The 16,966-nt window shown below is 39.6% G+C and overlaps 1 protein-coding gene across 6 annotated transcripts in view; it reads left to right on the top strand.

Annotated features, from left to right (window-relative positions):
- LOC113107453 (nuclear receptor corepressor 2-like) overlaps positions 1-14,563 on the top strand; it is a 123,526-nt gene extending 108,963 nt beyond the window's left edge. For 4 of the 6 annotated variants that reach the window (XM_026269967.1, XM_026269971.1, XM_026269970.1 and 1 more), the window contains 18 exons: positions 313-460; positions 545-667; positions 772-846; positions 950-1,164; positions 1,431-1,791; positions 1,872-2,078; positions 2,754-3,005; positions 3,242-3,337; positions 3,431-3,679; positions 4,221-4,407; positions 4,493-5,022; positions 6,753-6,871; positions 7,070-7,410; positions 9,525-9,661; positions 9,758-9,811; positions 9,951-10,169; positions 10,641-10,802; positions 11,750-14,563. In XM_026269967.1, coding sequence (XP_026125752.1) covers positions 313-460; positions 545-667; positions 772-846; positions 950-1,164; positions 1,431-1,791; positions 1,872-2,078; positions 2,754-3,005; positions 3,242-3,337; positions 3,431-3,679; positions 4,221-4,407; positions 4,493-5,022; positions 6,753-6,871; positions 7,070-7,410; positions 9,525-9,661; positions 9,758-9,811; positions 9,951-10,169; positions 10,641-10,802; positions 11,750-11,946 — 3,672 coding nt within the window. In that variant the 3' untranslated portion in view covers positions 11,947-14,563. The remainder of the gene's footprint in view (positions 1-312; positions 461-544; positions 668-771; positions 847-949; positions 1,165-1,430; positions 1,792-1,871; positions 2,079-2,753; positions 3,006-3,241; positions 3,338-3,430; positions 3,680-4,220; positions 4,408-4,492; positions 5,023-6,752; positions 6,872-7,069; positions 7,411-9,524; positions 9,662-9,757; positions 9,812-9,950; positions 10,170-10,640; positions 10,803-11,749) is intronic. The other 2 variants (XM_026269972.1, XM_026269973.1) reach the window with 1 other exon arrangement.
- Positions 14,564-16,966: the final 2,403 nt, after the last annotated feature.

Genomic DNA, 16,966 nt, shown 5'->3' on the forward strand with positions numbered 1-16,966 from the left:
TTTTAAGTCATTTAGACTGTTTTTATGTAATATTGCCATGTTTATTATGAATGATTTATCCATGCACATCATTATTTTTGAATTCATGTAGTCTTTCATTCTAAGCATTGACATCCCCTCCCCCCTCAAAATGACTTCTCTTCTCTCATGATGCCTATTTGCAGTAATAAGCAAACATAAAAAATCCAGTCAAAATCAAGTTACACCCTACATTTTTTTTCCCCATTAAACAAAGTATCAGTTGGATATGTTTCACAAATGGTAAGAAAAAATTACGATTCTGTTTCAAGCCTTTCCTGTCGTTTCTTTCAGGGCACTCCTGCAGATGTCTTGTATAAGGGCACAATAACCCGTCTGATCACTGAGGACAGCCCCAGCAGAGAGAGAAGCAGAGAAGAGACTCCTTCTAAGGGGACCTTAGTCTACGAGGGCGTCAGTGGACACATCCTCTCCTTTGACCGTAAGTGTACACAAACATGCAAATGCTCAGAACCTTATAAAGGGAGCAGTTGTCTCTGACTATTGTTTGTGTTTTAACACACAGGGGGTCCAAATTCTAAGGAAGAGGGTCGTGGAGACCTGGCTGGGCTGAAGAGGACCTATGACATGATGGAGGTTGGCATTCCTCGTGTGCCACCCATGAGAGACTCAATATCTGCAAATGAAGGTGAGCATAAGACGCCCTTCTTTAACAAGCATGTACAACAGAGTTCCATTGTTTATCCTTTTCCCAGTTAACATTCTTTCACCTGCCGTCTCTCTCTTTTGTAGGTTTGGTCGGTCGAGCAATGCCTCACGAGCGTGATAGTCCTCATCTACACCACATCCGTGGATCCATATCCCAAGGTCAGAATGATCTCAGAAACTCAGCCTCGATTGAACACCTTTAGCTCATACAAGCTCTTGCTCTTATTTCCTGTCTTACATCTCTTTTTTTTTTTTCTCCCAGGAATCCCGCGTGATGACTGTCAGCGCCGGGAGGTTAAACAGATGAAGAGAGAGGGTTCCCCATCACCCCGTGGCCCTGGTCATCCCACTGACATTCTTAAATCACGCCCTCATGACAGTATGGTGACCACCGTCAAAGAGGGTGGACGCTCCATCCACCTGATCCCTCCTGAGGGGGTTGTGATAGGCAAGCCTAAGGAGGGCTCAATCACCCAGGTGACTGGCTTTGATTGGTGTTTTCTTGGTATGGTTGGATATCTGACAAATGACAAATGTTTATTTCATATTTAGAGGTTTTGTCTGAAACTGCTGAAATAGGGCTATAAATACGAAAATTTACACAATTATGAGAAAATATAAAGAAAATCCAAAAGTAACAAGGCTTGATAAGATTCAAATGTTGCCTTTACAGTATACATTAAACAGTACCACTCAACCATCTGTCAAATTAACTGAATATTCACAAAATGTGTGTTCTACAGGGTACCCCTCTGAAACAAGAGCCTGTTGGCTCATCCAAGCGCCATGATGTGCGGTCCATCATCGCCAGCTCTCCTCGGCCTTACTCTGGACTGTCCTCTCATCTGGAGCTCAGGCCTGAGCACAGAGGGTCTGACAGGGCTCGCTATGAGGAGGTTGGGAACAAATCACGACCCAGCGCTGTGGTCAGCACCCCCAGTTCTCTGTCCCGTACATCTCCATTGGCAATTAGTGGAGAGCAGAGCAGCAGACCCCACCACAGTCCAGTGGGCTATGAAGATCACAAACGATCCGGCTACCCTCCGCCCTCACACAGAGCCTCTCCACTGTCTGGCAGAGAAACTTCACAGCGTGCACATGAAGGTATCATGTTCTACCAATCACTGACTTTCAGGAGCTAGTTTGTATGGTGTTTAAATGTTGTTTCACTGTGTGTGACTTAGGCTCAAGTAAGGCCCAGCAGCAGGAGAGAAAAGCCACTCCCACCCCTCGAGAGGTGAGCTCCACTAAGTCTCCACTGGCAGTTAGTGAGCACACTGCGTCTTTGGCCTATGAGAGGATCCTGCAGGGGCTGGGAACGGATATGTACCATGGCCAGATACCTCTAACATTTGACCCCGCAACTCTGCCCAGGGGAATCATCGAGCCAGGTATTTGCAGTTCAGCAGCACAAATATTAGGGTGCAAACGTGCGATTTCCAGACCAGTAAATGTTATAAATTAATGTCATTAAATTAAAATGTATAATGACATCAGGGTATTTCCCATTTAATTTTCCTTCTTATTCTACCTTTCTAAGGTTTGGGATCCGTAAAAAAAAAAGAGTTTTTAATTAGCATGCTTCTTTAGCAGGGGGATGCTTTAAATTGATCAAAAGTGACAGTAAATAAATGTAAAAAAGTGAGAAAAGATTTCAATTTCTTTGTTCTTTTCAACTTCATGTTTAAAGCATCCTGGGAAAAAGTGAGCAGCACATCTGTTTTCAACATTGATTACACTCTTCTTAAGCTCCAAGTTAACATTCTAGAATGATTTCTAAAGTCTCATGTGACACCAAAGACTGGAGTATTAATTGCTGTAAAATAAGCTAAAAAACACAGGAATAAACCACATTTTAAAATATATTCAGATAGAAGAAAAATTATATTATTCCACAGTATAACTTTTTACTCTATTTTTGAACACATAAATGCAGCCTTGGTGAACAAAATAGACTTGAAAAAAAACTGGCCCCAAACTTATATTTGAAAATAGTTATAGCATATCATGCATTATGTAATGTATTTGTCAGTTGGCTTTGACTTTGTTTCTTGTCTCCACTGCAGCGTATTACCTGCCCCGTCACCTGCACCCTAGCCCTGGCTACCCTCACCACTACTCACCCTACCTGATCAGAAGTTTCCCTGAAACAGCAGCCCTGGAGAACAGACAGACACTCTTCAATGACTACATTACTTCCCAGCAGATGCACCAGTGGCCAGCCGCTGCTGCAATGGCTGCCCAGAGACCCGACCTGCTCAGAGGCCTTACACCTCGAGAGCAGTCTCTTAACTTAGCCTACTCACCTACACCCAGAGGTGAGGGCTCCTTAAAGAGGCTTTTGTCTTTCACATCATTTAAATCTTCTAAAGAAATAGAGCACAGTTTAAGTCATTATTCACTGACAATTGCATGAGAGTTCGTAAACGATGGTATATTTCATTTTTTTGGAGAACTATTCCAAATAACTGCTAACTGAATACAAAAATAAAAACCAACATGTTACATACTTGTAATCATCTGATGCATGTGCATTCTTTCCGTCCTTTTGTAGGAACATCTGCCTCTCCCATGGATCGTATGACATACATCCAAGCAACCCCTCAAGGTTTCCCCAGCGGAGCCTACAACACATCTCCCATCTCACCAGGTACAAAGAAACGGACTCACTCAAACAACATGGTGATTTCAAACTAATTTTCTTTATAAGTGTCATTCACTTTATGTTTTTATTTCTTAACAGTGGGAGCCTCTCACATGAGCAAGATCCAAGGTGGTTCAAGTTCCTCAGAGAGAGAAAGGGAGAGGGAGAGAGAGAGAGAAAGGGAGAGAGAAAGGGAGAGAGAGCGGGATCGTGAGAGAGACCGAGAGCGGGATCGAGAGAGGGACAGGGAACGAGACCGAGAGAGAGAGCGTGAGAAAGATCGGGACAGAGAAAGAGACAAGTCTCTCGGTCATGGTAACGTGGAACATGCCCCTATCTGGAGACCAGGTGAGCCCCCTCACTGCCTTTAACTTTGAATGTGTACAGCCACTTTAATGAACGTCTTTATATCATCTTCTTTGGGGGCTCTTTTCAGCAAATATTTATAGGATTCATTGTTATTAATTTAGCGTGTTGACAGATTTTACAGTGAACTTGATAAATCATTAACTGTTTTACAGCTTTTATTTTAGATCCATTTATATAGTATTTATAAATTTTTAATTGACTTGTTTTCATATTTTATTTTTAGTTTGTTTTTGTTTATCTTAATGTACTTGTCATTTTTATTAGTTTGAGGTTTTTAATTTCTGTATAGCTTTTATTTTTATTTCCGTTTTAGAAATGTATTTCAACTGATTTCATCTGATATTATATATTTTTTTCATTTTCATATTTCATTTAAGCTTAGTTTCAGTTTCTTAACATACAGATTTACAGCTGTAATTATGATTGGATTAATATTGAGTTGTTCGATGTTCGTGTACTTTTGCCAATAATCATTATGCAGGTCAGCGTTGCTAAATGTCTGAACATTGTGTCCAAACAGGAGCACCAGAACAGATGGGTGGCGGCAGTAGCAGCAGTTCTCGTCCCCCGTCTCATCCATACAGTCACCAGTCCTCTCCGCTCTCCCCTCGTCCCCAGGAGAGCCTGCAGCAGAGACCTAGCGTTCTGCACAACACCAGCTCAAAGAGCCTGGCCAATTCTGAGCACAACAGTCCCTCTGTGCTGCGGTGAGTCTCCACTGCTCAAACTGCTGTCTGACGGTAAGCCCAGCGAGATAAACAACATCATTTGTTTCCCTTCACCTTTCTTCAGGCCTCCAGGATCTGCTCGCTACCAGGGCTTCAGTGGGCACCTTCGGTCTGGTTTAGCCAATGAGGGTTACACATCTGTTACAGACTCAAATGCTAAAGATTCAAATAGAGATGGGGGCAAAAGCCATGGGCGTGGAGGTCTGCCCAAATATCAGGACCATTCATCCTCTTCCAAGTCTGACCCCAAGCTAGCCAGCCCTGGTGCCGGTGGGTCATACCCCTCTCCATACAGCCAGAACCCTGGTGCCCACCTCGGTCTGCCCACAAGTCGAGGGCACCCCTTGCTGGCTTCCGAAAACAACAGCGGCAGCAGTTCCGTCCCGTCCCGTGGTGGAGATGGCATCAGCAGCGCGTCAAGTAGGGAAAAGACTCAAAACAAAGTGATGTCCATGCAGGAACACGAACTTCGAGCACTCGGTAAGACCACCATGACAGCGGCCAACTTCATAAACGCGATAATCATGCATCAAATTTCTTGTGATGCGGCGATGCCAGAGACTGGTGCGCTCGCGACCAACGGCACCTGTGATGGTAAGACGCTCTGGGACCTTTGGGCTGTTAACGCCACCTTCCCTCCCCACCCCACCCTTCCCTTCCCCTCCCTGTCCTTCCTGTTCTCTACCAATCCACCCAACATCTTTCCATCCCTCCACCCTTCCTCTACCCCTCCTGCGCCCCGATCCATCCCCACCCCCTTACGTCTGTGGCCTAGTGCACGCTTGTGGTGGTTGCCATCGATCAGAATCAACCCGGTTTTCATATTATTTTGGATTATTTATTTATTTTGAATATGCTTCTACCTATTGCTTTTTTTTCTGGCACCTGAAGCATTGCTTAAAGAGCACCGAAGGTTTACCTCCCCTTTTGCATCACCTAAACCTATTTGTCTGTTCGCCAAATCCAAATATTGAGGGGAGATTCTGCATGTTTCAGTCCAAACTTCCACAAATTAATGCAGTGAAGCAGTGAAATCATTAAATGATTTGAGCTTCTGCTCTGTAATGGCCACAGGCGTATATCTCAGTCTACGCCCTAACGGTCCAGAATGATGTGTCTGGAGACCAGCTTTTCTAGACCAGAGAGAGATCCTGAGGTGAACTTTAAGAGCTGTCATTCAGCAGTCATGTGGTTTCTCATCGTTTCATAATGTCTTTACTGGCTTGCCTCTTGTGTTCCCCTTTACATCTTTTTTTGTTTTGTTTTGGGGAACATTCCATAGCTTTACGTTTGCTTCCCGTTTCATTTCCTTTTTTTGGAGGGAGGGCACTCTGGCACTTCGACAGTTTGATAGCTGCATGAAGCTAACTAATTTTACAAGTTAAAGAAAATGAGGGTCTAGACGGATCTGGAGCTGAATGATTTCAAGGTGTTTGGTTTTTAATATCTGGAATCTTCCTCAATCTTATTGAATCTACAGCCAGTTTCAAACACATAAGTCTTGCTTTTAGAACACTACTGTGCAGAATTTAAAGCGAGTGAGATTGACAAGTGAAAAGTATTTTTAAAAATTTTGGGGGGGTGGAGGCTTCTTTAAAAATAACAAAAGTGTCTGAAACCATTATGTGGGATTAGAATCAATAATTCCTCATGATTCACATCACTGCATTTAACCGATGTTGTTCTTGGATGTGCTTGAAGTCTTTTAAGACCTTTCTATTCATTTGAATTGAATCCATGAGTTGTCTATGTATGTATGTGTGTGTGTATGTGTGTGTTTGTGTGTATATACACACACACACACGGGAATAACGAGATGTCTGATCACCCTATATATATATATCATATATATAATTTTCTATCATGTCAATCTATACTTTATTCTGTTGTAAATATAACAATGGCTAGTGTGAAAACAGTGGGGAAAATCCAATTTACAGCTGCAGAAAAAGGAAAATATCCCTGATTCTTAGGCCTGGTATTAAAGCAGATATATCCACCTCTCCTTCCTTCACAGCTCATATTAAACATGCATTTTGCTTCTGTTTTATTGTTGTTTTTGTTTAAAGCATTTTTGCTAATCAGCACAGTGCTTACACTTGACTAAAGTCAGATGCCTCCATAATGTTGGCTTGATCTCTGAACACACGTGTGAGCAAGTCATTGAGTACTGTTATCCCAGAGCCTGTATGTGACCGCACCGCTTACACACCCGTCTCTGCTTTTACCCTCAGAGTAATCTAGAGCCTTCTGCCACACCATACTCAACTGCACTTTCATGTCTTCTCTACCTGTTTATGTGTGCTTCGCTGTCCTCTCTGCAGCTCACCAAAAGGCCCTAGAACAGCTGTACGGGTCTGAGGACAGACTTTCTCCAGGTCAGCAGCCGCCTTCTGCTGTCAAAGGCTCTCAGAGAGTGGTCACCCTCGCCCAGCACATCAGTGTAAGTGCCACAAAAATGGACAAAAATGCCCAGCAAATTCTAGACAATTAAATGAAGGAATCTGTATGGCTGTCGCAATTAAAATCAAGTTTACCTTTTACATAGGTAAAAATATATATATATATATATGTACTAAATATAAATATGTGTACTTGTCTCCTGCTTGCACGTCACCAAATGGATGTTTTCTCTTTACAGGAGGTGATCACGAAAGACTACACACGGCAGTCGCAGCAAGGCCAGATAGGGGGTCAGTCATCCCTACAGCCTGTGTTTGGATATCACAACTCCCCTGTGCTGGATCTCACTCGTCCTCCCAGCGCTCCCCAAGCCCAGACCCCCACTGACCCTAATGCCCGCTACACCCCAGAAGGCACGGCTGCTGAGAGGGAGAGAGGCAGAGACAGGTCTCCTTCTCAGAGTAAGACCTCTCCAGTGAGTCTGGCTGCTGATGGGATTGAACCGGTTTCACCACCAGGGGCCGTTTCAGAGCCAGAGACACCAGGAGCTGCTTACCCTAATGAACAGGCGGAGCAGGGGTATATAACATACAAACAGATGCATTCACGTGATAGTGATGGGAGTGGGTCTTATTAGAGTGAATTGGTTCAAAAAACGATTCAGACTGATTCTTTGCAATGGACACTTTACACATTCCCTTGGTTCTCTGAGGCAGAAGTCGTCATGCTTGATTGAACTTCCATAGTGGTGTACAGAAAACTATAATTATAATTTCAGTTTGATTTTTAATAGCTCTGGAAGCACCTCATCACAGTCTGTGAAAAGAGTCCATTCTTTAACCCTCTGGAGTCGATTAACGCATATATGCGTTATGAGGCATTTTCTCCTGATAACCCTGAAAAGAACTTAAATTACACTTTCAGTTTTGATCATACTGATAAGAGCAATACATCAATCAAATACATCTTTTTTTTTGTATACAGACATAACAACAAAACGTTGTGCATTTCAACGCGTCATTAAAATGAACTGTAACTCAGTGAATACTCAACAAAGAGACGAGAGAGATATCTATAGAAAGCCTGACATGTCTACTTTTAAACTAAACAAATGCTGCCGAAAAAAAATATTCTGTGATAAAGTAATCCATACGAAAATAACGTGATGTCCGTCTTTCACGTCTCCCTTCATTATCTTCTAATGTGACCACGCCCCCGCGCTGAACGCTCTATTCAGATTCTAATGTTTCACTGAAGCGCGTGGCTTGAATACGCCCACACAACAGAGGACAACGAAGCGAGACTGTTCTTCAAGTTCTTTTATTTTACGGTTTGCTTCACGATGAGAGGAATAAGACATTATTCACCCCAAAAAGATGTGATGTGGTTGAGGATTTGGATTTCCTCAGAAAAAAAAAAAGAATGAAGCGCTTTATTCAGCAGAGATCATAAACATGAGGAAGTTTCTTTTTATTTATTTATATACCTGTACTAGTTTTCACTTAAAGTGTAAACATTTTAATAGTTCGACTTTTTCCAAATACTTTTTCCAAACTATAATTCCTGACTAAATGTATAATCAAGTGAAATATTATGAAGTTTCAATAACAATATACAATACTATACCATTCAAAAGCTTGATGTAAATAATATAAATGTAACAAATAAATGTAAATGTAACCAATAAATATAACTGTAACAAATGTAACAAACAATGCTATTCTTTCAATATATCCCCCCTAAAAAACTGAAAAATATTCTCAGCTCTTTTCAACATGAATAATAATAATAATGCGAATAATAACAATAAATGTTTTTTTTTTTTTTTTTTTTTTTTTTGTAGAAAATCAGATTGTTAAAAGGATTTCTGAAGGATTGTGTGACTGGAGTAATGATGCAAAAAAATCAGCTTTGAAAGCCAGCTTTGATTGCCCCTAATAAATTGTTTAACTGCTCCCCCAAGTGGATATTAAATTATGTTGAGGGATAATTAAATATATTCTAAATAAACTACAAACATAAAATTATATATATTTATTTTGTCCTCACATTCTTTCTTGTAACTCCTCACTCACAATGACACAGCTGACTGAAAGGCTCATTATGCGGCTGATTATGCAGGCCTTTGTCTTCTCAGGTGTAATCTCACAATGATATTCATGATAGTTGATGCCTACTCGCATATGACTTTTACCAACAAAAAGTGTCTTCGAAAATTTAAATCAATATATTGTTTTCTGTGAGTGAGTAAACAAGAAGATTTTCGCATAATTTAGAAAGAAACATTCTACGCTACAAGCACCAGTTCTCAAAAGTCCCGGGAACGAATGTTCTATATGTGTTATATGGCCTTATTCAAGTTATTTTAACATTTTGAGTTTTTCACTTACCACACATAACAATTTTTTTTCAAAAACACAATCATGTACATACATGCTGCTCACATATTATTATAGCACAGTATGTGCTGATTACAGTGAGATAAGATTTCAGCCATTTAGATGTTATAAGAAACTGAAAAAAGCACAAATGTCAGGGCATGACAAAACTTCTCCAGGCATCAGAAATACCCTTAGACTCCAGAGGGTTAATGAATCAGTTAAACTATTTGACTCAATAGAAGGATTCCTTCACTAATTGGATCATCTTTCATCATGTATTTTCAGTTCTCATTCTCTGCATTTGTGTCTCAGAATGGGATCTCGTTCACCGGCCAGTAGCTCTCAACATCCAGCCTTCTTCAGTAAACTGACTGAGAGCAACTCCGCTATTGTCAAGAGCAAGAAGGAAATGATTAAGAAGATGGTGGTTGGGACAGAGGCTGAATTCAGTGAGTTAATGGGACTGAATCTGTTGGGTTTTAACTGGCATTAATATGCATGTTATTGTTGCTGACTAAACTTATCTTTTCCTGTCTCTGTTTTAGACCCAGGCCAACCTGGGACAGAAATCTTTAACATGCCCGCCTCTACAAATGCAGGTGAGCAGCTCCTCCAGTTGTGGTCTTCTCCTCAACAGCAGTTAATTTTATACCACTGTCCTTTGTCTTAAGGAAAGCTTGCCAAATAACTTCACACACTCCTGTTTCTTTAACACAACCACTGTAACTTCTGTTTTAGTACCTGTGAGTGTGCGCAGTCACCCGCCACCAGAGGCCAGCGGTAATACTATAGGTCTGGAGGCCATCATCAGGAAGGCTCTCATGGGCAATTATGATGAACAGATGGATGAACGCTCGCCGTCTAACTCTGTCAGCTCGATGAGTGTTGGGGTGCCAGCTGCCATCGGGCCACCAGCTTCAGCGGATGGGCGTTCTGAAGACCCCTACTCCCTGCCAGGTGCACCAAATAAACCCTTGATAATGCAGCTACCTTCATGGCAGCATGTGTCAAGTTTTGGCTCCATTTTTTGGACCAAAGGTGCTCACATGTAAATTAACAGCATGTGATGATAAATTGTTACACGATGATGAGCCTGTATTTAATGCAGTTGTGTTTTCTTATCTTGCATACTTTAATTTTTTGAGGGCTCAACATGTTCATTTTGGCACCACCCCATTTTTTTCTCATTTTTACCAAGTGACTGGTAAATATGCACTGTTTTGTTTCTTTCATGTCTACAACAAAACAACTTTTATGTATTACTTGCATTTGCATACTTTTTTTCACTGGTTATAGAATAGACCTTTGTCCTGTTTTGCATTATGTTCCACCAGCTGAGAATTATTTTGGAAATACATTCAGATATCTTTGTATTTGTTTGTCTGACTATCTCTGACTATCTGATTTGTTTCCTGTGTTTGAATTCAGTTAAATCCAAAGGAGGGCGCTCAAATGGTCGCAAGACTAAGTCTCCTGGTCTGTCTGGAGGAGAGAGACCTTCATCTGTGTCCTCTGTCCACTCTGAGGGAGACTGTAACCGTCACACCCCACTCACCAACAGAGTGTGGGAGGACAGACCCTCATCTACAGGTACACGTGTGGACACACACAATCAAAATATATGTAGGAACATCTGCAAAAAAATATAACTGAATCAATTTCACCTAATATTTCAAATCATTATATTATACATTTGGTTTAATTTGTTAAATTCAAGTTAAGATTTTTTGCTTTTTAGCAAGGGGGAAAATGTATAATTTCTGAAAGGTTGCAATAAATTGGTCAAAGGTGACTACAGTATTATTCGGACTATAAGTCACACCTGAGTATAAGTCGCATCAGTCCAAAAATACATCATGACGAGGAAAAAAACATATATAAGTTGCACTGGACTATAGGTCGAAGAACCAAGAGAAAACATTACAGTCTACAGCCGCGAGAGGGCGCTCTATGCTGCTTAGTGTAGACTACAGGAGCATTGAGCAGCATCTCTGGCAGCATAGAGTGCCCTCTTGTGGCTGTACACGGTAATGTTTTCTCTTGGTTCATTTTTTCTCGGTTCATGTCAAATTAATTTTGATAAATAAGTCGCACCTGACTGTAAGTCACAGGACCAGCCAAACTATGAAAAAAAGTGCGACTTATAGCCCAGAAAATACGGTATTCATCTATTCATCAAAGAACCCTGAAAATAATTTGATCAGGGTTTTCTACAAAAATATTAAGCAGCTCAACAGGTTTCAACTTCGATTAAAATCAGAAATGTTTCTTCAGCATCAAATCAGCATATTACAATGATTTGTGAAGGATCGTGTAAATTCAGGTTTGTCATCAAAGAAATCAATTGTATTTTAAAATGCGTTTAAATAGAAAAGCTTCGAAAAAGGACGTTTTACTGTATTTCTGATTGAATAAATGCAGCCTTGGTGAGCATAAGAGACTTCCTTTAGAAATGTTACAAGTCCTACCGAATGGTACTGCACATTTTATATATTTATACATAATCTCTGACATTTTTTTCTGGTTCCTCCTCTTAGGCCCCACTCCATTCCCCTGTAACCCCCTGACCATGCAGATGCGTCTCCCCAGCGGGATGATGTCGGGACCCTCACCTTCCCCAACGCAGCAGGGCACATCAGCGCCTCCACAGAGCCAGACTCAACCCCGCACCTGGGAGGAAGAACCCAAACCTCTGCTGTGCTCTCAGTACGAGACCCTTTCAGACAGCGAGTGAACACACACCTCACGCTGCGTACACTAGGACTGAACGTTTGCTGCTTGTGAACAGAAACTTGTTACTGTAAACAGGGATGTTCGTAAACGCACGTACTCATGTCCATGCTGACATACGGGAACATACGTCCATCAGCGCTCATGCCCTCTGATACCTCTACACACATAATCATGCATAGAGAAAAACATTACGTGCACACACTCACGCCATCAGTGGAAGTGCATTACATGGCTGCAGACGTGGGTTTATGTATCAGTGTGTTGGCGTGTGCGTCACTCCAGGACTACTTGTAGGATGAATCACTTTTTAGGTTATTTTTTTTTAATAAGAGTTGACTCATGGACTCATCTGTTTTGTTGACGCGTTTTGGAGCATTCCTCATTAGACTGCTCAGGACACACACACTCTTATACTGTAATTCAGCAGCAAATTGTTTATTTTGTGTGTGTGTGTGTGTGGTGTAATGCAAAGGCTGGATGAAACAGAAATAAGCACCACACACACAGGCGTGCACGTATGGCCTCCGAGTTCTCATGTGCATCTGCAGTCCTTCATGATGACTCATGTGTTGTCAAGATGACCCTGTTATTTTTTTTATGGATCTGACACTGTTGGGTCATCTGAGTATTTGTGTGATGAAACATAGACCTTCAGAAAGGCAGGGTAGTCGATCCCTGCACTAAACTCTACTGGTTTTTGAAGCAGAGTTCATGTTATCCTGTAACGTTATGTCCGTTCCGTGCTACTTCTGAGAGTTTATGTGGGCGGCCAAATCATTGGTTTTACAGGGTCCTCATAATGTTCATTTGTTAACATCAAACCTTCATTTTTGGCCTCTAGATGACCAATAATACGTTGTCTCTTCTGTCATCTCTCTTTGATAGTAGATGTCCGAACTTTTTTTATGTACATAAACCTTTGCATGTTTTTTTTGTAATGAGTTAAGCACTTAGTCGGCAAACGGTTCCTGTCAGTGTCCTTCAGCGGATGCCGACCTGAATGCAACTTTTTAAACAGCATTTATTTTAGTTGTTTTTCTTATACAGAGCTTTGTTGATTTGTTTCGTCACCTACCTTGTCAAGTGTTCCACTCTCTTGCGACAATCACTGGCAGAGAGTTGAGCGAGTGGACGCATCTTTAGGGGAAGCTGCTTGATCAGGTCTGAACGTCCCAGCAGACCTGTTGTGTTTCACGTCATCTGTTTGTTGAAGAGTTAAAGCCATGCTGTCTGGCCAGTCCTTTGATATGACACTCACTGAGAGCTGCTTAACTTTTGCTCTTTAATGCTTAAACGAAGGCTTGGGGATGTTTTTTTCTTTCTTTCTGTAGGTTCATTTGAGGAGAGATATCCTGCATATAAAATAAAATTGAGGTGAGCAGACGGCACACCTCATCTAACCTGTAGTCCTTCACTCTGTACAGTTTTAAAGATAATTCTAGTGTTAAGTGCCATGTATTTGACATATACATTTCTGAAGTTAAAACTACCAAGTGACTACGCACAGTTGTTTTTGTTTTTAAATTTGTTTCTTTTCTCCTTGTTATGCCAGGGTTGTACAATTTGTCACGCAGGCACAATTTAAATCCGTGAAGGAGACATTTACCGTGTCAGTCTCCTCTCCAAAACGCCTCAGCGGTGGGATTACTAATTGCTTTGCATGAATATTAGATTTAATGAAATGTTTTAATTCGTATTGTTTGACTTTTATTTGTCACATGGTTTTACTATGAAAGGTCTCTTTAACAGTTCGAACTGCAATGCTCATTGTAATCTCCAGACTTTGTGGATATTTTTAGAAGATAATTAAAAGATGAAACGTGAAGTTCAGCGGTGGGTTTTATCCGGTGGGGGGCTTTTGTTGTTGCTTTGATGGTTGAGGACCGTTGTAGTGCACTACCTAGTGTGGTTTTTTATAATGGGGCTTTATCTTCAGTCACTTCAATCCCAAATACATTCTCATCAAGATCCCTGAATGGGGTGAGCGAACAGTAGCTATACTTTTTTCTTTTTTTTTATTACCATAACATCTGCACAGACATCCCAGAATGCTCTGCTCTGATTTTGAGATACGTTCTCTGACATATCACTCCAGACAGTATTGTATTTTGTGGACAAGTCACTCTAAAGTTCAGTGTTTTCTTGTATAGCGAGCTCTCTTTCCTCTTTATTGACTGTTTGTTTGACCTTTTTACTGAGGACAGTATTGCACTTTCCTTAGATGAGGAGGCGTTCTCATTTGTAACTGATAAACGTAAATGAAGCGGAGAGATTAAAACAAATGAAGAGGAGAGAGATGGGAAAACAGCGGTAATCATCGCCCCTCTTTAGATTGGAAAGGTTAAGTGGGTATTTGGGTGGCATCTGTTTTCGTACAACCATTTTGTGCATATTGCTTTTTCTTTTTTTCTTTTTTTAAGGCCCACTGTATTATAGCGAGGAGTGTAAATAGACCTAAAAGGATGTACATATTTATGTGATTTGCTGCAAGATTGATATTCACACTGTTGTATTTCAACATGGCCACCAGCAAGCTTTGTGGATAGCAGTGTAAAAATTAAACAGAAAAAAAAACAGACACTGCCTTAATGTTTAAATAAAAAGCTTATTGCCATTGATTTGTTTGTTGTCCTTTTTTTATTGCTCTACTGTTGCGGTTGTTCTGTTGTTGGTAGTATTTATTCATTTGTCAGTTTATAATGTTTTTTAAATACTGATCTTTGGAAAGCACTGCACACGAGTGGTGGTTCAACTCATAAGGCCTGTACTAATGAGCAGATAAACCGAATCAGGAGCATGGTGAGAAATTCAGGAGTGAGATTTATGCTGTGTATCCCAAATCGCCTCCAGTGCTAGGGTTGCCTAAATCCAATTGCTGTTTTTCTGGTTGTAAAAGAGCACCAGGTTTGTTGTGCTTGTTTGTAGAGCTGCACAATTTGAACTAGGAGTACTAACAATAATTATTACAAATAGTTATTACTAAAATATTAAACAAGAATTATACTATGGTAACAACATCATGTTATTATAAAATGTTTTTTTAAATAATATTGTAAAACACTTTTATTATAATGTGAATGCATATTCTAGCCTGGCGTCTAGTGAGTGTGCACTGGTTGTATTGTATACTCGTCACAGAGGTGCACTCTGGCACTACTCAGTGTACATTGATTCAGACACCACAGCTAATGGCTTAAATAGTGCACTATAAGGTGAAGATTTTGGACACGGCCTTAAAGCTACAGTATTAACTGAGCAGATGTCGGAAAGCTCTTGGATTTTATCAGAAATATCTTAATTTGTGTTCGGTTTGAAATGACATGAGGCATTACATTAATATTCTGTAATTATATTAATGAAAATTTTCATTTTTGAGTGAACTATCCCTTAAAGTCATGTAAATGATTATGATGGATAAATATTTCAGAATTTCGTTGGCTGGAGCTTGCATTTTGTTCTTTTTGTTTGCTGAATTTTTTTTTTTTACACAGTCCTATCCAGAGGTGGACCGTAACCAAGAACATTTACTTGAGTATTGCACTTGGAAGCACTTTTTGAGAATCCGTACTTCACTTATTTTAGTATTTCATTTTTTGTTCTGTGAACTTGTGACTTTTTTAGTACTTTTGAAAGATTGCAAGTATTACATACAACAATAATAGAAAGTGCACTTTAAAAAAAAAAATGTAGTTTTTGTACTAAAGTTTAGTTTTCTGTACTTTTACTTGAACTTGAGTAAAAATTAGTCTTCACATCTTTCGCTTGTGTACTTCGTAAGCTGTGTAAATTGGGAAGAACCATGTGGATCGGACCAATCAGGCCGAGCACCACACCAGTCTTACAGCCTACACTAGTGATTGGGAGAAGAAAAATGTGACTTGAAAACAAAGATTATCATATTGCAAGCCATTCTAACATTTAATCTATAAACAACACTAGTATCTAATTTAACATTAATAGTACTTTTTTTTTTTTGTAAATACTAGTATCTTTTCCATTATGTACCAGTAATTATTCATTAACTACTAGTACTTATTCTTTAGGTACTAGTGTCTTTAGTAAAGCTACTTGTACTTATTCATCAGATACTAGTGCTTATTTATTAGGTACTAGTATTTATTCATTAGATGCTAGTACATATAAGATACTATTATTTAATCATTAGATAGTAGTACTTATTTATTAGATGCTAGTACTTATTCATTAGATATTGCTACTTAATAATTATATATTAGTACTTATTAGATGCTAGTGCTTATTCGTTAGACACTAGTATTTATACATTAGATGCTAGTAATTATTCATTAGCTACTAGTACACATTTACAAGATACTAGTACGTATTTGAAATGTTGCTAGTATGATTTTTTATTTTACTAGTACATAGTACATTTTTTATTGAACTCTAAGGTGACTAAAAAAGCAGATCTGAATAGTTAGATAATAATAGTTACTAGTAGTAATTACAAAAGACACCAGTGTCTAATAAATAACTACTAGTACCTAATGAATAACTACTAGTAATATTTAAATAGATACTAGTCACTATTTCAATAATTACTAGTCAGGAATTGAAAGATGATATAAAAAAACAGAATAACTATGACTCCCTGTTCATTTGGAGATATCTTCAACCTAATAAAGAACTAGTGAGAATGTATTTGGAGATATCTTCGTTTAAACAGATTATTACATAAACATGAGTACCTCTCCACCATCCAATCAGTGTCCACATAGTAAAACAATAAATGAATATGCTGAATTAATTTGATTGTTAAGTGAGGCTAACTGGCTTTGTAAGTTATCCTATCTTGCTAATTGGTTACCATGAAAACACAAAAACACAAGGGAATATTTTGAACATGTTGTCCAACAAAGGTTTAATTACATGTTTTAGTCCAAATTCACTTTACAACATCAGTGGAGTCATTGAAATAACGTATTATTGTAATCTGACATGGTTTCATTAATCAGAATGAGGCAGAAATCATGCCACTATATATTATTATATTATATTATTAT

The sequence above is a fragment of the Carassius auratus genome, chromosome 8 (genome assembly GCF_003368295.1).
Source record: "Carassius auratus strain Wakin chromosome 8, ASM336829v1, whole genome shotgun sequence".
NCBI classification, from domain to species: Eukaryota; Metazoa; Chordata; class Actinopteri; order Cypriniformes; family Cyprinidae; genus Carassius; species Carassius auratus.